Raw genomic sequence first — 26,333 nt, forward strand, 5'->3', positions numbered from 1 at the left:
GCTCCACTTCTTTTACTCTTTCTCCTCTTCATATCCTGGTTTCTGTCATCATTCCACCAAAACTGTTTTCTCCAAAGTTACTAAAGATCTTCTAATTGTCAAATCCAATGGCCTTTTCTCAATCCTCATCTTTCTTGACCTCTCTGTAGCCTTTAACCCTGTCACCCTCTTCTCTCCAATACTCTCTTTGTTTTCATGACACTGATTATACTGATTCACCTATCAGACCACTCCTCAGTCTCCCTTACTGGATCCTCATCCAGACCACACCCTTTAAGCACAGGTGTTCCACAGGGCTCTGACCCTCTTGGGTTGTGCATCTATACTACTTTACTTGGTGATCTCATCAGCTCCCATGGATTTAATTATCATCTCTATGCTGATGATTATCAGATTTATTTTTCCAGCCCTAAACTATCTCTTGAGCTCTAGTCTCCCATCTCTAAATGCCTACTGGATATCTCAAAGTGGATGTCCCAGAGACATTAACATCTAAAAAACTGAACTCCCAAATCTTTCTCCTTTCTGACCTCCCTATTACTGTTGAAACTACCACCATTTTCCCAAATCATTCAGGCTCAAAATCTTAGGTACCATTCTCAAATCCTCACTCTCTCTCATCTACCATGTCCAATCTGTTGCCAAGGCCTGTTGATTTTACTTTTGTAACATTTCCTGCATATGCCTGTCTCTCCTCTGGCACTGCCACCATCCTGTTGCAGTCCCCCATTCCTTAATGCTTGGATTGCTGCAATAAATTCCTGGTTGTTCTTCCTGACACAAGTCTCTCCCCCGTTCCAGTTCATCCTAAATTCATCTGTTAAAGTGATCTTCCTAAAGTATAGGTCCCCCTACTGCACATTCAACAAACTCTTGTGGCTCTCTATCCCCTTTCCAGGATCAAATAGAAAATCCTCTGTTTGGTATTCAAAATTCTTTATAACCCAGCCCTCCCCACACCTTTCCAGTCTTCTTATATCCTTATACCCTTCCCTCCCCCATGTACTCTGATATACCGTGATATTGGCCTCCTTGCTCCTTAAACAAGAAACCTCATTTCCCAAATCCAGGCAATTTTCACTGTGCTCCATGCCTGGAATGTTCTCCCTTGTCATCTCTGCCTCCAGGCTTCCTGAATTACTTTAAGTCCCACTTAAAATCTCAACTTTAATAGGAAACCTTTCCCGGTTCCCCATAATTATAGTTCTTTTTCTCTGAGACTATTTCCAATTCATCTTGTATAACTATTGTTTATATATAATTATTTTCATGTTTCCCCCATTAGACTATGAGCTTCTTGAGAGCAGGGACTGTTTTTGGCCTCTCTTTCTATTGCTGGTGCTTCATGCAGTGCCTGGAACATACAGTCTCAGGTTAGTGGCTATGAGGACTTGAATGAATCATTAAAAATCTCTTAGCTTTAGTTTCTTCATTTGCAAAATAAGGATAATATCTGGATTATAGGGTAGTTGTGGGGATCAAATGACATCATGCATATAAAGTACCTTATAATTCTTATAAGGTCATGAGCTCATAAGATAATGATCTAAAGCAAGGCAGCAAGGTGGTGCCATGGTACGCAGAGCACTGGGCCTACAGTCAGAAAGACCTGAGTTCAAATATGGCTTCAGACTCTGGGTAAGTGATTTCACCTCTGTTTGCCTCAGTTTCCTCATCTGTAAAATGAAGATAATAATATGTTCCACAGCTGTTATGAGGATCAAATGAAATGAAAATCGCAAAGCAGTTAGCACAGTGTTTGGCACATAGAAAACATACCATATAAATGTTAACTACATCATCATCATCATCATCATCATCATCATCATCATAGCTAGAAGGGGCCTTAAATGCCATATAATTGAACCTTCCCATTTTACAAATGAAGAAACTGAGGCCCAGGGAAGTTCAGTGCCGTGCCAAGGTCACAGAGGCAGTAAACATCAGCAATGGGATTTGAGCTTCTCTCAAATCCAAGTCAGCAAAGACAAAAATGATAACACTGTTGATCTGCCATCACCTTCCACTTTCATGTTTGTGAACTCTGAAATTCTTCATCATGTCATAGTACTTCATACTTCCATTTCCCCCTCTGCCATACAACCCTATTCTTCATCCTCACTGAGACCTTCAAATCCTCCACCTCTCAGTTCTTTGCCAGGCCATCGCTTTGCCACTAGGTATATTCTCCTTCCTTCTCTATTTTAGCTCTTTGATGAACCAGTTGAACTCCACACCATCTTACCCTTGAGTCCCTTGCACTGCTACTATCCAGTCATGTGATACTAAACAGAAGTGTAGAAAATCACATAATTGGGCTGACTGGGTCCACTACAAACTTACATTACATAGTCTCAAATTATGCACTGCAGCAAGGCAATACTTTCATATTTCTCTAAACAATTCACTATTTTACTCACCACAGCAGCTATTCCATACCTTTTTTTTTCCTCTCCTCCAGCCTCCCAGGCACCACTGCCACCACCACTCTCTCAACTAAGGCCCTGGGCGCTCTATACTTCACTGACAAACTTTATGCAATTTCCTGGGAGCTCCTTCTTCTTTCCTCTTTCTCTCAATCAAAGATGCCTCCTACAACAATCTTCTCCTTTGTCTGCCTTATGTGAAGAACTGGTCCTTTCCCAGCTAAGGCAGATGCCTCTGCAAGTGATCCCATTCTATCCTGTCTTCAACAACAGATGACCTCCTCTATCCTCCCTACTCTATCACTTACCATCATTCTCTCACTGTCAACTGGCTGCTTCCCTGTTGCCTAAAACAGACCCATGTCTCCCACACCCTTGGAAAATTCTCACCTGATCTGTCCTTCCCTGCTAGCTCTTACCCTATATCTCTTCTCCCTTTAGTTGATAAATTTGAGAAAGCCATCAACAATTGATGCCTCCACTTCATTTCCTTTTATTCTTTTTTAAACTCCATGTATTCTGGTGGGCGGAGCCAAGACGGCAGCTGAAAAGCAGGGACCTGTGTGAGCTCACCCTCAGGTCTCTCCAAAAACCTATAAAAAATGGCTCTGAACAAATTCTGGAACTGCAGAACCCACAAAATAGCAGAGGGAAGCAGGGCTCCAGCCCAGGACAGCCTGGATGGTTGCTGAGTAAGATTTATCACACAGAACTGGCAGTGGAGTGGAGCCGTGCCTGGACCAACCAGACCAGGAGCCCGGCGGAACAGGCCCTAGCATCCTGAATCAGTAAGCTGCGGCAATTACCAGACTTCTCAACCCACAAACACCAAAGACAACAGAGAAGAACTGCAGAACCCATGAAATAGCAGAGGGAAGCAGGGCTCCAGGCCAGGACAGCCTGGATGGTCGCTGGGTAAGGTCTATAGCGCGTGGAGCTGGGAGGGAAGCAGAGCAGAGCCCAGCATGGGTGGCGGCAGGACCAACCAGACCAGGAGCCAGATGGAACAGGCCCTAGTGCCCTGAATCAGTGACCTGTGGCAGTTACCAGACTTCTCAACCCACAAACACCAAAGACAACAGAGAAGGTTAGTGGGAAAAGCTGTGGGGGACAGAGAGAAAGGAGTTTTCCCTTAGGCCACTGCCCCAGAGGCAGCAGGGGTGGTGCAGCTACAGAACTACAGCTGCAGTTGCTTCTGGCCCCAGGCCCACCTGGTGGGAGGAATTCAGTGGCAGATCAGAGCAGGAGTGCAGAGCCTGCTTAAGATTTGAGTCAGGTCCAGGTTGGTGGTTCTTGGGCAAGAAGGAGCACTGGTGTGGCAGAGCTGGCTGTATAGAAATAACTCTGAAAACAACAATGCATCCCTTCAAGCTTGGAACAAAGTACTCTCTACTCTACAAGTAGTCATACCCTGACAAAAAACTCAAGGGTCAAGTAGTTGGCTGGGAACATGGCCAGGCAGCAAAAACAGACTCAGATAAAGACTCACACTTTGGAATCTTTCTTTGGTGACAAAGAAGACCAAAATATACGGTCAGAAGAAGTCAACAAAGTCAAAGAGCCTACACCAAAAGTCTCCAAGAAAAACATGAACTGGTCTCAGGCCATGGAAAGGCTCAAAAAGGATTTGGAAAAGCAAGTTAGAGAAGTAGAGGAAAAATTGGGAAGAGAAATGAGAAGGATGAGAGAAAATCATGAAAAACAAGTCAATGACTTGCTAAAGGAGACTCAAAAAAATACTGAAAGAAATATTGAAGAAAACAACACCTTAAAAAATAGACTAACTCAAAAGGCAAAAGAGCTCCAAAAAGCCAATGAGGAGAAGAATGCCTTGAAAGGCAGAATTAGCAAAATGGAAAAGGAGATCCAAAAGACCACTGAAGAAAATACTACCTTAAAAATTAGACTGGAGCAAGTGGAAGCTAGTGACTTGATGAGAAATCAAGACACTATAAAACAGAAACAACGGAATGAAAAAGTGGAAGACAATGTGAAATATCTCACTGGAAAAACCACTGACCTGGAAAATAGATCCAGGAGAGAGAATTTAAAAATTATTGGACTACCTGAAAGCCATGATCAAAAAAAGAGCCTAGATATCATCTTTCAAGAAATTATCAAGGAGAACTGCCCTGATATTTTAGAGCCAGAGGGTAAAATAGAAATGGAAAGAATCCACAGATTGCCTCCTCAAAAAGATCCCAAAAAGAAATCTCCTAGGAATATTGTTGCCAAATTCCAGAGCTCCCAGATCAAGGAGAAAATACTGCAAGCAGCCAGAAAGAAACAATTTGAGTATTGTGGAAACACAATCAGAATAACACAAGATCTAGCAGCTTCTATATTAAGGGATCAAAGGGCTTTGAGTATGATATTCTGGAGGTCAATGGAGCTAGGATTAAAACCAAGAATCACCTACCCAGCAAAAATGAGTATCATGCTCCAAGGCAAAATATGGACTTTCAATAAAATATAGGATTTTCAAGCTTTCTCAGTGAAAAGACCAGAGCTGAACAGAAAATTTGACTTTCAAACACAAGAATCAAGAGAAGCATGAAAAGGTAAACAAGAAAGAGAAATCACAAGGGATTTACTAAAGTTGAACTGTTTTGTTTACATTCCTACATAGAAAGATGATGTATATGATTCATGAGACCTCAGTATTAGGATAGCTGAAGGGAATACACACTCACACACACACACACACACACACACACACACACACACACACACATATATATATATGTTTAGAGAGAGAGAAAGACACAGAGAGAGAGGGCACAGGGTGAGTTGAATATGAAGGGATGATATCTAAAAAAATGAAATCAAATTAAGGGATGAGAAAGGAATATATTGAGAGAGGGAGAAAGGGAGAGATAGAATGGGGTAAATTATCTCGCATAAAAGTGGCAAGAAAAAGCAGTTCTGTTGGAAAGGAAGAGGGGGCAGGTGAGGGGGAATGAGTGAATCTTGCTCTCATCAGACTTGACCTGAGGAGAGAATACCATACATACTCAATTGGCTATCTTACCCCATAGGAAAAAAGGAGGAGGAAGATAAAAAAAAGGGGGGATGATAGAAGAGAGGGCAGATGGGGGTGGAGGTAATCAAAAACAAACACTTTCAAAAAGGGACAGGGTCAAGGGAGAAAATTTAATAAAGGGGGATAGATTAGGAAGGAGCAAATTATAGTTAGTCTTTCACAACATGAGTATTGTGGAAGGGTTTTACATAATGATACGCATGTGGCCTATGTTGAATTGCTTGCCTTCTTAGGGAGGGTGGGCAGGGAGAGAAGAGGGGAGAGATTTGGAACTCAAAGTTTTAAAAACAGATGTTAAAAAAAAAGTTTTTGCATGGAACTAGGAAATAAGATACACTGGCAATGGGGCATAGAAATTTATCTTGCCCTACAAGAAAGTAAGGGAGAAGGGGATGGGAGAGGAGTGGGGTGACAGAAGGGAGAGCTGACTGGGGAACGGGGCAACCAGAATATATGCCATCTTGGATTGGGTGGGAGGGTAGAAATGGGGAGAAAATTCATAATTCAAACTCCTGTAGATCACTGTCAGGTCACTGCGAATATTTAAGGAAGGTCTCATGCAGGACCCAGTACTTAGACATCGAAGGATAGATAGAAATATGAACTAGAATAAAAAATAAATTGTTGAGATTGTGGAGTAATGTGGATAGGCATGCTGCTTTTCTGTATGCAACTATGAAGGGTGTGGATTTTTAGCCAGTCAGTAAAGGAAAGATCACAGTGCTTGGCATATATTCAGTTAATACTTCTTGCACCATGATTGAGCTAGATTATAGAAAGAATGGATACCAGACAAATGAAATTTGTCAAAATGAAATTGCCTTAAGGCTAAAGAATATGATGGAAATTCACTAAAAATAGAAATAGAACGGTTTTTCAGGGGAAAAAAAATGAGGAGACAATGACAAAAGACCAACAACAACTAAATAGGTTGTGGTATATTAAAAGAAACCCATAAGAGAAGATGAGAAGGCAACAAGAAACCACTTTAAAAATCACAATATGGCCACTTTGTCTAATGTGGGAAAACCTTGTTAGTACACAAATCAGATAGTGAAGTCATTCATTAGACTCTAAAATTCACGAGAACAGGAATCATGCCTCTTTAAAGTTCTTTCTCTCCTAGTGCCTAGAATAAACGCTCTGACTACAGCAGGTGTTTAACAAATGCTGATTAAACTGAGGAAAGAGAGGCCAACAGCAAAATAAAAAAACAAAAAACAATTGCAATTCAGTAGGGATACTGTAGTAAACAGCTTAAAACAGGGACAGAAGGGGAGAAGCAGCTTTAAAAGGTGGTCGCATGGGATAATGGCCTTGAAGTCAGGAAGACCTGAGTTCAAGTCTAGCCTAGGCATATGTTGCCTGTGTGACTCTGGGCAGTACCTTAGGTAAATTTCAAAGGACCTTAAGGTACAAAGAAGCTGTTCGTCTGCAAGGGTAAAGGAGTTTTCAATGGGAGATTCTTTTTTTTTTTTAGATTATAAAACAAATTCTTTAATTTTTCAAGTGTTCTGAGAAACAAAATTATATCCTTAACTCAGTCTTGAAGATTAACACAAAATTTACCAGCCTACAACGTTGCCCACAATTATTTGAGCACCAGCTCTGTGCACAGCACCATACCAGGTGCCATAGGAGAGTTTACCAGATGTGGAGATCTGATTATGCTTTTAAGGACCTTACTATCTGTAATATCCAGATAGCAAAATAAATAAAATCAACATTGTTTACTACTGGCCTGACAGAAACAATTACTGGTCCCAGGCACATGGCCATCTACAAAGCTGATTTAAGCCCATTTCAGGCAATAATTACCTTAGGTCTTGCCTCTGAAAAAAAAATTAAAATAAAAAAAGGAAAGACACCTTTCAATAGAAAGATATGCCACAAAGAAATTCAGGATCAAATTTTTCCATGCAAGGGCTTCTCCCATACCTATCTGAAGGCATTAAAACATTTAAAAGAAATTGAGTTCAAGCTTTTCTGTTTACCTGTCTTCAATTTTACTTTTCCAAGTACAAGCAAGGCAAACAAGAAAGCATTACTTTTAAATTACTCCTTTTTTTCTGAACAGAAATATTTCATCTTGAAGAAGTGTTGCCAAAATTTCAATGGGAGATTCTTACACCAAAAAAGTCACAGGTCAGGTTGAAATAACTCCAACAGTTTTACAAAGTGCATCCCTCACCAACCTCATGTGAAGTGAAGTACAAAGGAACACAGGCACAGTAAGCACCATCCCACTTATTTTCAGAGAAAGACACTGAAAGGACCGCCTTGGAAGCAGACAACCAGTAAAGAACAAAGACAAGACTTGCACTTAGGACTTGTGACTCCCGGGGGAGGCCTCACTCCACTATGTGATGCTGCCTGGTACTAGAGGAAAAGGCAAGTTAAGATTCAGCAATAGACTAGACCAGTGCTGTCCAAAATGTGGCCCAAGGGCCCCATAGTTCGATTTATGTGGCCTGCCTACAAGCATAGAAGCTTACATGAATGCTTTGGTAAAAGCAGCCAAAAGAAGCTCAAAAAGAAGCTACCTCAGAGCTCTCACTAAAATGGCAAATCAAAATATATTGTCTATTGTTTCAATAAAAACCTAAGGTTGGACAGCCCTGGCCTAGACAAAGAAAGGATATGTGAACAAAAAGTTGGAGACACCTCTGAAATTCCATGCTTGGGAGGCAGATAAAAGAATAATTTCAATCCACAAAAGTTTAAAGGGCAGCAACTGGAAGGTTTTTTGCACTAATTGGATCAAGGAGGGAGTTATTGAGAGTGAAACAGAATAATGTGTTTGCAGAGAAGAGCTGCAGAATTTTTTTTTTCCATTTTCTGATCATGAAGACAAATAAGAAGAGTACCCACTTGCTGATTCGGCAGCAAAGACTTGCTAAGAGCAGTACTGTGAATCAGTGGGATCCCTGGAAGCAACGGCAGTAAGAAGAGGTGGCAGATATATGGAATCAGTGATAGGAAGGATGAGAGAGGGCAGCTGGCAGGTGGGAATGTGAAAGCCAGACTTGCCATAGAACCAGGGAATCAGGCAGTCAGGCTATTAGGACTCCCTTGTGGATGTTTTAAGTTTGTTTCTTGCTCTTAGATATTTGTCTGAGTGCCATTCATATCCTTATTTGTTTCCAAAATAAATGTATCTTGATTGAAAATGCTCATTGGTTGCCTTGGTGCTAACAGGTAACCTGATTTGAATATTTTAAAAAGTGCACCAAATTCAGATGTTTCCAAGAGAATCTTGGGTGGGGACATGGGCCATATAGAAATTTTATTATTGATAGGCCTCCAAGACTAAACTTGGGCTTCCTTTCATTCTTATGGCAATTAAGGACAGATTGAGTTCATTCTTAGAGGCTCATCTTCATATCTCTAAAGGTATCTTGTCTCCACCTAGAGTTTCTTCCAGGAACATTGTTATTTGGTTTGCCACACACCATCCCTAAGAGAGTAACAAAACAAACTGCATTATGCACAGTCCTTTTCCTCTACAATATTTTTATATGGGCAAAAGCAGGTTAAATGAAAATCAAATGAACTGCTGATTAAGGGGCAGGGAAGTCTAAAAGAACAAGTAGCCTGAGAAGTGCAGAGGAGAATCACTACTAATTATATACTTATCTATAAGCTAGGTCTTTGTTTCAATCCCTTACCTCCTCCCAGGGTTGCTTTCCTGAGGCAACTGCCTTGATTCACCTTTAGTGAAGTAGTGGGAAAGCATGATGGAGAATATGGGAAGGAGTATCATGATGCACCAGCTGCCACATGAGTGCACCAGTCAGTCTGGTGGCCTAGGATGCCACTGTGACACTCACACTGGGGGTCAGTGGCTCCGAGGCTTTATTGGGTCAGACTATTTACAGACCCTCTCTTTTCTTTCACTATACTGAGGCAGCTAAGATCAAGAGCTGTGCTACTCCCAACAGTTGTCAGATATAATCTTAGGGAAACAAGGAATTCCCTCCCCAGTCCCCAAATTCCTCGACCCTGCTAGTCCACCAGGACCTTATTTGTCTCTGGAATTCCCTCCCTGTCCTAATCCAAAGACTCTACTTTATTAACCTCAGGGTACTGTGCAAGATCTATTTTTTTGGCCTGTCATTCCCTACTAAATAAAGAACTGTAAGATTTGTTTTTCCCTCTCTTTGTGGAATTTTAGCTTCCTTATTTAATTCAATGAAGCATTTTTGTGATCTTGTACACATGCGTAAATGACTCAGCCATGGGTATATTCTTAATATTTCTAATAAATGAAATTACACAGAAACATCAAGCTAACTATGAGGATCTTCTTAATCATCTAAAGAGAGTTACTGCAATAATTACTTTATTTTTCAAAGGTTGAGTCATGATGGCCATAGTGGCAGCTCTAATAAAACATAGTTGGTGAGAACGGGAAAAAATGAAAATGCACACACTGTAGAGTGAAACTGACAATTCAACCACAGCTAGATCTATAATTTGGACATCCATGACCACATTCAATTTTGTGTCCATGACCACACTAGATGAAAATGTGTAGATAAAATGTGAAAACACCAGCCTCTGAATTACACATTATGGAAAACACCTGTTACTCAGGTAAATAAAAAGAGAAAAGAAGGGTAGAAGTGGGGGGAGGGTATCCAAAGGGATAGTTTTGGGAGGCAAAACTATAACTTTTTGTGTTTGGAAAATAACTTCTATTTTCCACTTTAAAAATGACCATTAACAAATACATGAAGCCATAAACCTTAACTGACCTCATATATCTTCTTTAAAAAAAATTAAAATCACAACAAGAAAAACAAAAATATATGACCTGGTTGTGTATTAAATGCTTTCATTATCTTACTTTAGCTTTATAACAACTCTAAAAACTATATACTGCAAATATTATCTCCATCTTATAAATGAAGTAAAAGGCTTGGAAAAGGTTAATTAGCCTGTCCATAGTTATAAGATTAAAAGTAGGAGACCCAGGAATAACCCAATCTATAATTTGCAGATTTACAGAAAAAAATTAAGATTTTTCTACAAAGAAAAAGGTATCATGTCTTCATAGTTGCATGAAAAATTTACAATTGCTCAGGTTATGCATGGCTAATAAGCTGTGAGACAGATAGTGAAACTTCACCATACCTTTTCAGAATTTTGAAAAATCAGATATAGCTTGAACTGGTATAGAGAAAGGGGAAGGGAAAAGATAATTACCAAAGTAAAGGGCCTTGTTGTCATGGAAATGGGTGAAAGAGTCTCACTTAAAAGGTGGTTTTCAAACTTGAGCCCTTACTATACAGTTCTGTATTAGGGCTCAACTGCATCAACTTATTTCAAAAGCTTTTTTTCTTAAACCTAAGTAAACCTAAGTACTATACATTTTATACGAAGAAAAAACTATCTTATAATAGCTATGAAGATCTCTACCAGTATAAGAAATCTTTAATACACTGTGTAAAGAAGGAAAAGGTTAAAGTTCTAAAGAGTACCCTATCAAAATAATTTTGAAAAAGTAGGGGGAAATATCCCAAGCATATTTGAAGTACATTTTTAACAAAAGCAAGATTTACACACAGATATTCACTGAACAATATTGTTCTGACAGTGAATATCCTAAAGGGATAAGAGAGGTGCCAATAATTAAAAATTTCCAGGTTCACTATTAAGTTTATTCATCAGATTCTGGAATGAAGAAAAGTAGAAATATTAACTTCTTTAACAATGAAGCTGGGAACTGTCCAAGGACTCCTGAGCCCCTTAGCTATTTCATTTTTCTAGCAAGTAAGCTGAAATCTCAAGAAAAATAAAATGGTAGGTTTGGTGATCTTCAAAGCAATTAATCAACATAAAATATTAACCTGAAGGAAGTCTATAATTCAATATTTTTCTTATTCTTCTAGTCTCATTAATATGTTATATTGTATTTTATTGGGTTTCTATGGGACTAAAAATTGCAAAGCTAAAGACTGAGTTTCAGGGGCCAAAATGAAATATAGAATTTTCCAAATTATATGCACTTTAGGTAGGAAGAACTTCTCTGAATTATCTAGGACTTAATATTAAATATTTAAGAGAAAAATCTTTAATACTTCCAGAAATACAAATTTTAATTTTTAAACATTTTAAATATTCTTAACTTCGAATATCATGGGAGTTCATAGACTATCAAACTGGAAGTGTCCTTAGAGATCATCTGGTCAAACTACCTCATGAGAAAATTAGTCCTGTGGGTTAAATGATTTGCCCACGTTAACACAGTTGAACAGAAAGATTAAAAAAAACAACAACAATAAAAATGTTAGGTCATTGCAACCTTAGCTCCACATTCATATGTACCAACAGAACAGCAGAAATAGCTACACACTATAATTCTAATGGTTTATCACATTCTTAAAAGGTTAAGAATAAGAAATTATTACATTCCTTCAAGATACACTTTAAAAGAAAAGACTGGAGAAGTTTAATCAATTACTTTGAATAACAAATATTAACCTTCTGGCTTAAAAAGGAATGTCTTTAAGGCAAACACCTTCTTCTCCACGAAGCTTTTCCTGATTCCTTCCAAACTATTTTATAACTACCTTGCATTTTTATATTTATTTTCTTTATTGTATATATGCTTATACACCTATTTATTGTCTCCCCCATTAGAACCTGAGAAGATGGATTGGTTCATTCTTTGTATTTGTATCCCTGGCCCATCGCACAACTCCTGCACACAGCAGGTGCTTAATAAATGCTTGTTAAATGATGGATTGGTCAATTTCTTCAGAATCTGTAGGAGACAAAAATAGAGGGAAGACCTATTACCCCTAAGTAGCATCCTCCCTCTTCCCAACCCCCTTAACCTGGATTTCTTGACTCTATGACATGAGAGTCAACAATATTCCTTTTGATAAGATAGATGAAGGGCCATCAGGCCTTCCTTGGGGTCCTCCAGTCCTTACTATCTTCCCAGGCTCTATGGCTATGCCTTGTAGCCCCCCTAGCATTATCACTAACATACTTGTATAACTTAAGGACCCCTTGGTCTTTTCATTTGCCCTGTAGCTAAACTTTCTTATGTGCTTGGTCTCCTTTAATTTGAGTGTAAGTTCCTTGATTTTTCTAGTTGTATCACCAGTGCTTAGCACAGTGCTTAGCATATAGGTAGAGATTAGTACATGATTTTTCCTTCCTTCATTAATTCATATACATCAACCTACAAAGAAATGATTTTGCTTTTTGAAGGCCAATTAATTGAAGTGGTGAGACCAAAATAGAAGAAGCAATCATTAAACAGGTATTGAGTGCTTACTATTTTTTATGATAAAATTATAGATTTTATATTCAGGGTGTAAGTTAAGCACCCAAAGTGCCTTGAAACATTAATAAAATTCAAAATAAATTCAAATATCAATTTGTAACTGTTTTATGTATTTCAACTTTAATAATCAACATCCCTTTCTTTAAACAATTAATCATCAGCCCAATCCTGGAACAAATTTATTTACTGCATATTTCTTCTAAAATAGGTTTTCATTGACTTCCTAGCCAATATTATAATTTTAAGTTAGTATCCATAATTAAGTTCTACTTACATTCTCATCTGAGAAAAACTACATACAGTTACACTTTCCACATCATGGGCACTGGGGGTACGGTGACCTCAACATCTGGAAAATTCATGTAAAATTTTTTGCCCTCTCTTTGTACCAGACAAGGCTGAATTTTTTTCTTTTTCTTTTATGGGGTGTTTATAGTACCTTAATGTAAAATGTGGATTGATATTATATAATACTATACACATATTTTATGCATTTCCAAGTTTCTAAGCTTTTTCTGTGTCATCTGCTGGCCTTCGGGTGTCATCTGAGGCTTCCACAAAACTCCCCCCAAATTCCCATTTAACTTCTCATGCCAACTGTGATATACGGAAACTGCAATGGGGAAGGCCACGATGTGGAAGGGATAACCATATTAAAGTATTTATTTTAAAGTCACCAGCATTTATATTAGAAATTTTTTTAAAAATGCTTGGTATAGTTATGTAATATTTAGAGAGCTTGCTAACAAAAAGCAGTCAACTAACAAGCATTTATTAAGCACCTATGTACCAGGTATTAATGCTACCTAACATATACAGAATATACAAACAATAAAACCCCAAACAATTAACCAACCCTCATTTGTTAAGCACTTGCTATTTACCAGGCACTAATGTTAGGTGATGGAAATAACTGCAAGAGCTTAATTCCTAATTGGGGGTGGGAGGAGGGAGGAGGGAGGAGGAGAGTGGGAGAAAACAAGAACATTTTTCTCTTCCTTCAAGATTAAGATGAAGCACCAGTTACAGGATAGTTTGGGAGGGATAGTACCAGCAGTTGGAGAGATCAGGAAAGGTTTCATGTATCTGGTGCTTCATCTCAGTGTTGATGGAAGAGAAAAATTATTTCAGACAGAGATGAGAACAGAATACATTCCCAGGAATGGGGGGAGGGGCGGGGAGGGGCCATGCAAAGGCACTGTGATGAGATGGGAGGGAAGAGAACCTGTGGGAAGAACAGAGAGCTCTGTTTGGCTATGCAGGAAGGAAACTGATATACAATGAAGCTAAAAAGATAGGTTAGGGATAGTAGTGAAGGGCTTGAAAAGTTAAACAATATTTATTTTATCACAGAGACAACAGGGAACCACTAGAATATATTGAGTAGGGTAGTGTCATGGTCAGATCTTCATTTAAGGAAAATCATTTTGGTAACAGGCAGTGGTTAGAGTGCCAGGTTTGGAGTCAGGAAGACCTGAGTTCAAATCCAGCCTCAGACACTTACTAGCTATGTGACTCTGGGCAAGTCACTTAACCCTGTTTACTTCAGTTTTCTCATCTGTAAAATGAGCTGGAGAAGGATATGGCAAACCACTCCAGTATCTTTGCCAAGAAAATCCCCAATGAGGTTATTAAGAATAAGACACAAAATGACTAAATAACAACAATAATAAAAGTAAATAAGCATTTATTAAGCAGCTACTCTGTGCCAGGCACTGTGCTTAAGTGCCTTTGCTTCACTACTTCATCACCTCATTCCCTGATTACTGGACTGGCCTCCTTAACTGCTTAAGTGATGGGGATACAAAAAGAAGCAAAAGATAGTCTCTGTCCTCAAAGATCTTACATCTACTGGGAGATACTACAAGCAAACTAATATGTGTAAGTAAGATATGAATAGGATAAATAGGGGGGAAAAACTAATAGAAAAGGCACTGAGGAGTTGGGAAAGGCTTCCTGTAAAGGACAGGAATTTAGTTGGGATTTAAAGGAAGCCAGGGAAGTCAACAGGCAAAATTTAGGAGGGAGAACATTCCAGGCATGGAGGATAGGCAGAGAAAATGCCTGGAAGCTGAGAAATGGAATGTCCCACCTGCAGAAGAGCAAGAAAGCTAGTATCACTGGATCAAAATGGATGGGTCAGGGAATAAGGTGTAAGAAGACTGGAAAGGTAGGAGGGAGCTAGGTTATGAAGGGCCTTGAACTTCAAAGTAACAATATGGAGTGGAGAGAGCTTTAGGAGGGAGAGACTTGATTATAGGAGACAATTAGGAGGCCAACGTAATAATCATGGAAAGAGGTGATGAAAGAGTGAACTAAGGTGGTAGTTGTGTGAATAATGACAAAGGGTCAAATGTTATGGTGATAGACATGGCATGATCTGGTAACTGACTGGATATGTAGATTGAAATACAGTGAGAAATCAAAGATAACATCAGTCATAAACCTGGGAGATGGAAAAAAAGTGGTGGTGCTTCCTATTAGAAATAAGAAGGATGGATTTGGGGGAAAAGCTGAGTTCTGTTTCAGATATAAGAAAATACATAAAAATAAAAAAATGTGAATGACAAGATCTAATAGTTATGTTTTAAATAGCTATGTCAGAAAATAACACTATTTTGTGTGTTTTTAACTTCAATGACAACAGGACCAATGGGATCCCCCAAAATTGCAAAAAATCAGCAGAATCAATTTTTATTATTCTACATAAAACTCACTAAAATTCACTGAGATAGGAAAATGGATTCTTTCTCCTCACACCTACTCATAATTTTAGGGATCCAGAATTCATTATGACACTTAGAAAAAAATCAAAATGATATTTCAGATCATCTTTCCACTAGAATTCACCAAGGCCTTTCATTTCTATAATGACTCATGACTATCTCAGTTGAAGTTGAGACATCTGACTATAGAAATTTAGATTTGACTACCACTTTAATAATCAATTCAACAGACTCTTAAACCTTTAGAACTAGAAGAGACCTTAGAAATAATATAGCTCACCCTCCTTATTTTATAGGTTTTAAGGAAACTGCGACAGATTATATTTGCATTCTATCTCACAGCAAGGATACAAAAAACTATTAAAATATCAATAATATTCACTCCCCTGAATTATTACTGGTAGGCAACCCATCACTAATTTTTCTGTTGGCTTTATTTTCATTATCATTTTTGTAGTCTATGTGAATGGGTTTTCCCAATTGTTTAAAAATTAACTGCTTATTTTCTTTCTGCAGAGATAACTAATTTCTCAAATAATCATAGAATACACTTAAGTAGTACCTTACCACTTAACACACAGACAGAAAGACAGACACACGCGCGCGCGCGCACAAACACACACACACGCTTTGACAACAATAGCTGACATTAGGCATAAGAACAAAAATAAAGAAGCTTTTTGCAGGCCTGAAAACAGTATCTATATAATGCCCTTTGATTTGGAAAAGCAGCTAGGCAGAAAGTTATAAACTCCTTAAATCACTGGAGCCATAGCTGCATATTCATACACACCAACAAACAGAGCATCAAAAAGAACTGCACATTAGAATTCTAATGGCTTATCACATTTTTAAAAGGTCAAGAATAACGTGATTTATTACACAACTCTGCTCTCCTTCCTTCAAAAAGTGTGATCGATACAGACACAAAATAATTTGTTATCCTGAAGTTACTCTTCAAGGCATGTCATCATTCTGGTTATAAAAAGAAAATACCATGAAAGAAAACAATCTGTATATATGAAATAGTGTCGAAATCTGTTGTTAATATCACAATTAATTGTGTATTTATTTATTCTACCCACATCCACCAATTAAGGGTATAACTTAGTCAATATACAGCAACAACTCATTCTGCCTTTAACTTCATATGATTTAATTTTCCTTTACTTCTCAAAACATTATAATTATGTGCTTTGAATTTACTGTAACTAATATTAGTGGTTTTCTCTACAGTCTCACAAACTAGAAGAACAGACAAAAAGCTTTTTGATCACCTAATCGGTACCCTTAGGAAAAAAAAATTGTTAATATGGAAACAATGATATATTTTTCCTTCTTGTATGGGATGAAACACATTCCTTGTGTGGTTCTCATTTCTTCATAATGCTAATAAACATTCTTTAAAATAAAATTAATAGTAATATTCCTGTTGTTAATACCCCAACAATTCCCAGTTTTGTCATGGTACCAGTCTTTACTATAAAATAGGCTCTTTCTGAACTTTGCCATCTCTAAAATTTAAGAAATTGGTAATAACCTTTTTAAAAATAAGAAAAAATATTTCCAGGGTTTATATACATACTACAATAGTGATCTTTCCAACCAATTAATTTTATCAAATTCTTTCTAGCCTTCAACACGTGGTAGAATCTTTGCTTGTCAATCGCATTTGCGTTCCTAAAATGCCTGGTGAAAGACAGCACATCTGCTATTAGTACAATCATCCCCTGCTGCTTACTGGGCTCAAAGTGTTCAGGTTTTCCATTGTTGGAAGGGATTTCCACGGCTTTAAGAGAAGGCTAGAATTCCTATGTAAACAGGAAGCATAGATGGTTTAAAGAGGAACAAACTCAGCTGTTCATGGATCTAACACAGAAAAGTCCTATCTGCTCATTACGTATTTTCACTTGCTTGTTAAGTTAGTCTTTCTAGGCTGGTCCTGATCAATTCTATGTAATTTAACACTACCCCCAAAGCTTTTGGTGGTGTTTTGTTTTGTTGTTTTAGAGAAAAGAAAAAAGTGTTTCATGTTCCTTGCAATATGTTGATCTAATTTATTCTGTCTTTTCTGTATGTAATGAAAATCTGCACCAACTATAACACAGGTAGCTTGGTGGTAATGTGGATAGAATGCTGGGCCTGGATTCAAGAAGATTTGAATTCAAATTCAGCCTGACAGACCTCCTAGCTGCTTGACCCTGGACTTCATCTCTGTTTGCCTGTTTTCTCAGTTGCAAAATGTGGTGATAAAAATAGCGCCTACCTCCCAGGGTTGTTGTGAGGATCAGATGAGATGACAGTATAGTGCTTAGCACAGTGCTTGGCACGTAGTAGACACTATACAAATGTTGTCGTTGTTGTTATTATTGTAAGTATATTACAGGCTCATGTTTTTTATAATACATAAATCTTCTAGCCCTGGTAATGTTATGCTCCATCAGTGTTAACAGGCTCTGGTACTTTATTGAGACAGTACTCAAAGAAAGCCCAATCCAACCAAAAACAATGTATTCCATTTTAAAAAACTTTCCACAACTCTACTTATCACACTTCTTTTTTAATTCACTCTACTTTCCAGGGCACTGGCCTCCTCACACTATTCTTCTGGCTTCTTAGTTTGTGTTTATAGGACCAGAGGATTTAGAGCAAGAAGAGAGCATGGAGATCATCTAGTCCTACTTCCTTACTGAACTGTAAAAACAGAAAAACTTGGGCCTAGAGAGAAGGAAACTATTCAAGACCAGTCAACTGTGAATCAGAGACTAGATCCCAGGTCCTCTGACTGCAAATTCATTGCTCTATCCACTCTGCCATTCTCTGCCATCAATTAATCAATAGGTATTCACTAAAGGCCTGCTTTATGCTAGGCACCATGTTAGCTGCTGGGGTAACAAGCACAATGAATGGAATAGTATCTACTCACAAGGCACATATATTCTATAACATAAAATTACTTTCAAACCTCTTAAAGAACTCAGAAGCCATTGTTCGTTTTTTTTGCAGCATAACCAATAATTCATAAAAAAGAAGACTGAATTAAAGTAATTTTATGAGACCTTCAAACTAAATACGTATATAAAAATTATATGAATTTCTAATGTAGCCAATCGATACACCTTTGTATCTTATTGGCATCAAGGTTTTCTCTTTTTTTTACATCCTGATTTTTAAAAATTAAATTTGATCAGTACATTTGAGAAATGTAATCCTCAACCACTGAAAATATTCTAGCCTGCTGGTCAAGGTATTCAAACTGAGTAACTTTATGCTAGACCTAATTTATTTGTACCTTTTTATTAGGGCTGATTAACTGAAAAATACAAAAAAAAGTTTTTGTCATTACTTATAAAAAGTTTATTTTAAGTAATTTTGGATTAGAAAAGCACAAACTATATAGGAAGATCCTTCTAGTGCTCCTTAGCTAGCAGGATGCTCATATAGGATGATACTTTAAAAACATCTATAGAAGGCAAATGTATACAGGATGTGGGAATGATTCTTTAAAAATGAAAAAAAAAGTCCAGGTGGTTTCACTGGATATAAATAAAAGTTGTTTAAAACATATTATGGATTAGGAAAAGATTCATGAGACATAATCAGTAGTTGCAGGTTAGAGGAAAAATATTTTTGGGGGGGAAGGGGTCACCTGGAAAACCTGATGTCCATCATCTTATTAGGGTTCCAGTTAAGAGATTAGTCATTAAAGGAAAAACTTTGTTAATTAAATACATCTTCTCCAGTGTCTGGCTGCCAGTTGGCAGAAAATTACTAACAACAAGGGTGCAATTGGCTTCAAGCTATGTCATTTGTGGCTCCTTTGAACTTGACACTATGTCAATGGAACCACTTAAAATCAGCAAAATCATCTTCCTTAATAGCATTAATAATTATTATAAGCATTTGTCTATAAAGGATCAAACTAAGAGAGTGTTTAGACAAAGAATTTTGTATCACAATATGATATATAGTAATTTCTCTAACCTCTAAATATTACCCATTATCATATGCTGCATGTGGAAATATGAAATGACAATAGCTATATAATAATTTGTTAATGCATACAGTATAGTATGTAGGAAATTCAAACAACCAAGAAAAAAGAAAGAAAATGTACAATTCAGCTTCATAGGCATATTTTTATAAATCAGTTCCACAAAAGTTTATTACATTTGGTAGCAAGTAAAAGGGTGTGGATTATACAGGAAGAGATCGTACCACTTGGAATTTCATAAACCACATATTCGACAACAGTTAGCATTAAAACTGAATTATTCATGAAACTAGGTTTTTTTCAAAAACAACCACGAATAGTAAGAATCCCATTTGAATTATCGTAGGAGAACTTCTTTCCTTGTAGTCATTAAAAAACACACACATAACTATAAAGGAAGTCTATTTCTTTCCTTTCCCTACTTAACTGAGCATTCAGTCTATAATCAGCTGGTTACCATGAAGTATTATTAAGGAACTATTTTTATGGTTCTTTTTTTATGGGTTTGGTATGCTAACATGAACAGTGGTTTAAAAAAAAACATGACTTGGTTATTCTCTTTTATGCTTCCTATATTAAATCAATCCAAAGCTTTGGATCTCTGCATATTATTAACACAACTAAGAGCAAAAGAGTTTTGAAGTTCAAAATGTCTTTCAAATTTCCAACATCAAATATTTCACCCTATTTGATTCAAACACATCAAAACTTTCAAATGTATCTGAAATGGGATTTTAAAATATCATAGGATCACATAGTCTTCATTTCTTTTGTCATTTAACAATAGAAATCTTAGAATGTCAACAACTACTTTAGTAAAATAGAAAAATAAATTAGTTTTGCAGCAGAAAGATAAGTCTTTCAAAACTAAAATGAAATCATTTTTATAAAATACAAAAACAAGTAACAATAAAAATATTTTATTTTTATATATGAAATAGAAACATGATGAGTAAAATAAAAAGAGCAAAATTAACAATATTAGAATTACATTAAAATTACAAATCTGTTATTTCTATGTTTGGGGAAGCCAAAAAGGTAAAATATATGTTTTTAATTTAAAGTAGTTTGTCAATACTAATAGGCAACTCCTCATTAGTGGACTACAGTTTTTTTACCCCGAACTTGCCTTATAATTTAAAAACTAACGATTAAAACATTATTTAAATGACTGATTTAAAATCACAACTAAGCGTGATTTTAAAATCATTTTAATGGTTATTGCAATAACAGTGACAGATTCATATATTCTACATTGAACATTTCTAGAATTCATCATTTCACTAAAGAACTAAGTTGTTCAAAAATAATCATTAGCTAAACCACACAATTAGATTCATACACAAACATTCTAATGCAGACATAGAACCTCGAACTCCAATGAATCACAGAATGTTGTTGTTAGAAAGGTACTTAGGGGTCACAGATTTCAACACTGGAATCATCTGGTCTAACTCGATCATTTTGTAGACAAGAAAACTCAGAAGAGAGAGATAAATACCTTACCCAGAGCAATACAACTAGTTAAGTGACAAAGATGGAAGGAGAACCCAAGTCTTTTAACTCTTTCCATTATACCACGTTAAGCTTTACATCTTTTCTTTTTTTCCATTCTAACTGCCCAATAATTCTCATTTCCTAAGAAGGAGGTAGTCCTTCATGTTCTTTAAGGCTTATCCTAAGCACCCCTTCCATCATGATGTATTCCTTGACACTTTTCCTCACCCCCAGTAAACAGTGGTTCCTTCTCCCCTTCAATTTCTTAAACCACTGTTTGACCTCCCTTAAGGATTGAATCATTTTCTAACTAGTATTATAGTTATTTGTAGGTTATTTTTAAATCAATGTGCTAGATTGTAAGCAGTTTGAGAATAGGAACTGTCATTTTCATTCTTTTCACTAGTCCCTAGCACAATACCTCGAACATAACAAGTCCCTGATAATGTGACCCTGGACAGTTATAATACCCAATATTTACTGACATCTACAAAGTACAAAGCATTATGATAAGAGCTCAGGGATTGGGGGGAGGACTCAAAGATAAATATTTCAATTCAACAAATTTTTATTAAATGCTTAAAGGAAATGGTAACTGTTATGTGTGGGGTGAAAAGCTGGGTCAGAAACAGGAATTTCTGAATTTGGAGCAGCATAAATTGGGGCATAGAACAAGTGGCAATAAACATGTCCCCTCCCCTATTACTGCCCTACTTCTACAGATATGGTGGACAAAAAGAACATGCTGGTGCCTGGTGATTCCTTTTTTCTTTCATGATGGGAAAATAATTGTGTGTCGGGGTGGTGGTAGTGGTGTATGGCATATGAATGTGTTTGTTAACACCACTGGTATCAGAGGAGAATATAGCTAGAGCCAGTGATGATATTAGTAGCACTGACTCCTAACCCCTTGATACTTGGATAAGTCTTACCAACCATCAACCCAAGAGGGAGAGACGGGTGTCTAAGACACAGGGCAGAAAGGAGAATTAGGTGGGTGAATATAGAAAGTTATTGGATCTCCCTTGCAGGATTTATTATCCCCAGAACCAGCGATGCATGGCCCAGTGATGTTTCTGCAGGGTAAGTTGCTCCAAATTCATTAACTCTCACATAACATGGAGCCAACACCATGGGATACCACAATGGCTGTTAAAGACTTCAAGTGCTCTCAGTGCCCTTTAAATATGCAACCTGGGACAAAATGTGCCACTTAACTCTAATCAAACCTCTGGTGATAAAACATCTATCCTTTTTCATCATAACCTGCAGTCTTGAGGCCACATGTGGCCAAATGTGAACAAATCTATTCTGTAAAGTTTGGATGCTGTCAAAGGACTGCACTTGAGGACCCAGAGGGCTACATGTGGCCTCAAGGCTGCAGGTTCCCCACCCCTGGACTAGACACTCAAAAAAATGGAAGTTCTGTCATGTTCCACTGAACTAGAAAAACTTTGCATATGGCCCTAGCCCACAGTTTGTCTCTGCTCTCCAAAGACTAGCCATCTTAATTTCAGGAAAGTCTATAAACAGCAGGTTACTAGGTGATTAATTTCTTGGCCATGATAACCCATAAAAGCACATACATGAATTAGAATAAAATAAATGAACTGGGGGAAAAATTTTCTACAGGTGAACATGGGAAAAGGCAGTATATTAAGACGTTATCACAAGGGTGAGTAGAACCTCTAAGGATGAGCAGGATGTCAACAGGTGGTGATGGAGAAGACAGAGAGCATTCCAGCTTAGGGAAGAAGGAAAATAAACATATAGAGACAGTCCAGCTAGAGAATATAACTTGTAAAAGAAGAGTAGTATTGTGAGATAAGTTTGAAATCAGGTAAGCTTTCGTCAGCTCTAGTTTCTTAATATGTAAAATTGGGAAAGGGTCAGGGATGTGCCTAAATGAGCTCTGAAGTGCCTGTTAGCTATAAAAGTATAAAATTCAGTAATTCTATGAATTTTCCTTCTGGATATATCCTGTGCTGGGCTGTGACACCTAGTGGCAAAATGTTTTATTGCAATCCCACTCTACTAGACATATTGTCATGAAAAAAAGAGGATCAAAAGGACCAAGGGAAAGTGTGGAGTACAGAGATGTCCAAGGATGGGAAAAGTAACTAAAGTATTTGGAGAAAACTTTGGAAACACAATATAGGAGGAAAGAGAGGAGACAAAAAATGTTTCACAGTAATCTCTGCAAGTATAATCTATAATGTTCAGCATGCTGCAAATATGGCTATTATCTTAAACCAGACATGCACAACTTGGCAATAGACAGTGGCTAAAATAAAAATAGGCTAAACTTATTCGGGTGGCCAACAGCTTAGATCAGAGACAGACAGACAATGGTTGGTTGTCACAGGGTCATGTGACAAACAGGAGTGCACACAGTGGCAACTCTACATTTTTTGCCTGCACGCCATATGTTGTACAGGCCTGCCTTAAACTCTTTCCTAGTGACTGGTTTTCAATTTAGTTCAAGGATATTTTCTTTCTTTTTCTTGTAAGCACAACAATCAATAAACTTTACAACTTTTCTAGAATGCATCTAAAATTGTAAAATAATCAAGTGTATCTGTGATATCAGTGATGTAGACGTTCTCCTAATGATGCAGATAGCAGCATATTCATGACACTACATCCTATAAACTCTTGTTCATAAGTTCACCGCATGGAATCCACTCAATGTTTTAGAGGCCTACCTTGAATTCTCCTGACATCTCAAGGATACAAAAGGAGCATGTGAGATGTCCAGTGGTTCTATACTCTCAAAATACCAGCCCACTATCTTTCTGACCATATTATTCTGAAGACGTCTTTACACCACTACTTCTTTGTAATTCCTTGTTTATAAAGTGCTATAGACTGCTTCTGCCTGCATGTGCTTTTCCACTCATTGCCTTTTTGGGTAATCCTCCACTTCGGTTCTTTGAAGACTGTAGTATTCCATGTCACATACTCATAAAATGTCAGCACAACATTGGTATGGAAAAGATGAGTTTCTGTTTTAGGGAAAACACAGGGTTATTAAAAGAACTCTGTAATTTTCCAAAGGCAATTCAGTTTACTCTGTGGACCCAACTCCTTGTTCATTTGCAGGGTCTGTCCAAGATACAGTATATATACTGATAAGTGTTTTGTTTACTGAGTTCTTTTTAGGTTCTTTTGGTTTCCTCATTATAGGAGATAGGAATGGATCTTTGAGACTATCAGGTTCAACGCCTTCTCATTTTATAAATGAGAAAACTGAGACCCAGGGACTTGTCCAAGGTTACACAGATATTAGACATTTGGAGGTAGAACTCAATTCCTATAATTCCGAACTCAGTGTTCTTTTCATTGTACCAGACTGATTCTGCATTAGGTATACAACTATATGAAGCTGTTATGACTGGTGTTAATATCCCTTCCTTCATCCATTCCTCATTATTTGGAATCAATAATTTGTTTAAACAAGTTAGGTGGGAGTTTTAAAAATGCAGGTCATATCTTCTCATTTTGATGCTTTCTTTAAGCTTTCTATTAATTCTGATTTATGTTCTAATAAGTTGGCAGTCTGACTATACATACATGGCTAATTCAGGAATGACTCCTGCACTGGTAATGAGTCATTTCTCATCTACTAAAATAAAATCAGTTCATTTTTTGTGATGCTATTTAGTGCTTTCCATGTCTAACATCTGCTTCCTTTTTTCTAAGAAGGATTCATGACATATAAGTGCAAGGCTTCTGTGAAGTTTACCAAGTCAAAAGCAGTCTTTCGCTTCTCACATTCCTTACTCTCAGACCATATTTCCAGTACACGTATTGCTATACTTGCCTTTCCCAACTTTTCCAATGAAGTCAAAGGGCATAGTGATATAATTTGGAAGGTCTCTCAAACTCTTAATAGAATATCTCATACTCATAATCTCATGCTTATAATGGTAATAGATGCTGGCAAATACGATAAGGTAGTCTTTTGGCAGGTATGTACCATGAGTACCACAATATAAAATGAGCACATGTCCCATAACATTATATTTTTTTGCTGTCTTTATGCAGGATAAAACAAATTTCTTTATTTTCTCAAAGAAAAACCTAAGAGTCATTCTTTAATTTAGCTGTAACTTCTTTTTGTCTTCTGATTTTATGTAAAGAATCATAGAATTTGAGAGTCAGAAGACATCTCAGAAACTGTCTAGTCCAATCCATAGATAAAGAAATCCCCACTAAATCATATCTAACATGTGGTCATCAAGTCTGTGCTTGAAGACATGCAAATTCAATGTTCTTTGTATTGTACTGTACTCTTCTTAATTCCTTCTACATTTCAGTCAAAATAAACTACTAGCTCTTGTCTGAGTACTTCGTCTTCTATCTCCAAGCCTTTATACAGATGGTCCAACATGGTTGGCCTGTACTTCATCCACACCTTGACTCTTAGAATACCTAACTTCATGCTTCCATCCATGAGAAATTAATTTTCACACATGGCTAATGTATGGGTGTTTTGCTTGCTATTTTAGGGCATTGAGACGAATATTTTACCTTAATTTGGCTGTTACCTGGATCCTTTTCCTATGAAAAAGTTACATAGCACTTTTAGAGATTTCATATAAAGGGCTATGACGTACTTTAGAAGTGAAATTATTTTATTAAATTTGTACTCACTGATGAACTTGTTTTGCATAGTTTCTAGCAAAGCTTGGTGGGCATCTTCAGCTTGCAAAGCATGTGAACATTCTCTGGCCAGTATGGTACGTACAAGGTGCTCTCCACAGCCTACAAATATAAAAAATTCAAGAGTAGTTAAAAAAGGAACCCGAAAAGTATGTTTTTATAGTCTAAATAACTATTTAGCATCATTATGCAATATTTTAAAGGTATGTTTTAGTGTACTTCACATAGAGGTGAAATATTATGGATATTTTTGTCAATGTCACGATGAGATCTGTAACTACTAATGAAATCTGTAATCTGAAGAGAACACAAAGGAAAAAACTAGACTAATGATTCACATAATTTCTTCACTCAGAGCTCTCCTGTTGGTGTGTTTCATTTCTCAGTTCTTATTTTCTAAAAAATCACTGAGACACTTGATTCTTCCCCCCCCCCACCATTGCTAACTCTATAGTAATCTCGCTTGCACTAAAGACTATACCTAGATTGCAGGAGGACAAGAGCAGAATTTTGGGTAGCCAACAGCTGTCTATATTTACTTAAGAAAAGTTATAGTACTTGAACTATGAAATCTCCAATTTCCTAAACTCATTTCTTTCAAGGATGAGTAATGATAGCTAAGGCAGAGGAATGCCCTATCACAATACCAATTCTGTGAAAGAAAAGTTGATCTTTTCTGTTT

At 37.2% G+C, this 26,333-nt stretch overlaps 1 protein-coding gene across 2 annotated transcripts in view; it reads right to left on the reverse strand.

Annotated features, from left to right (window-relative positions):
- The window catches only part of TASP1 (taspase 1), a 286,585-nt gene that overhangs the window by 60,528 nt on the left and 199,724 nt on the right, over positions 1-26,333 (reverse strand). For both annotated transcript variants that reach the window (XM_036748085.1, XM_036748086.1), the window contains exon 10: positions 25,643-25,753. In XM_036748085.1, coding sequence (XP_036603980.1) covers positions 25,643-25,753 — 111 coding nt within the window. The remainder of the gene's footprint in view (positions 1-25,642; positions 25,754-26,333) is intronic.

Source organism: Trichosurus vulpecula, chromosome 3, assembly GCF_011100635.1.
Source record: "Trichosurus vulpecula isolate mTriVul1 chromosome 3, mTriVul1.pri, whole genome shotgun sequence".
Taxonomy (NCBI): Eukaryota; Metazoa; Chordata; class Mammalia; order Diprotodontia; family Phalangeridae; genus Trichosurus; species Trichosurus vulpecula.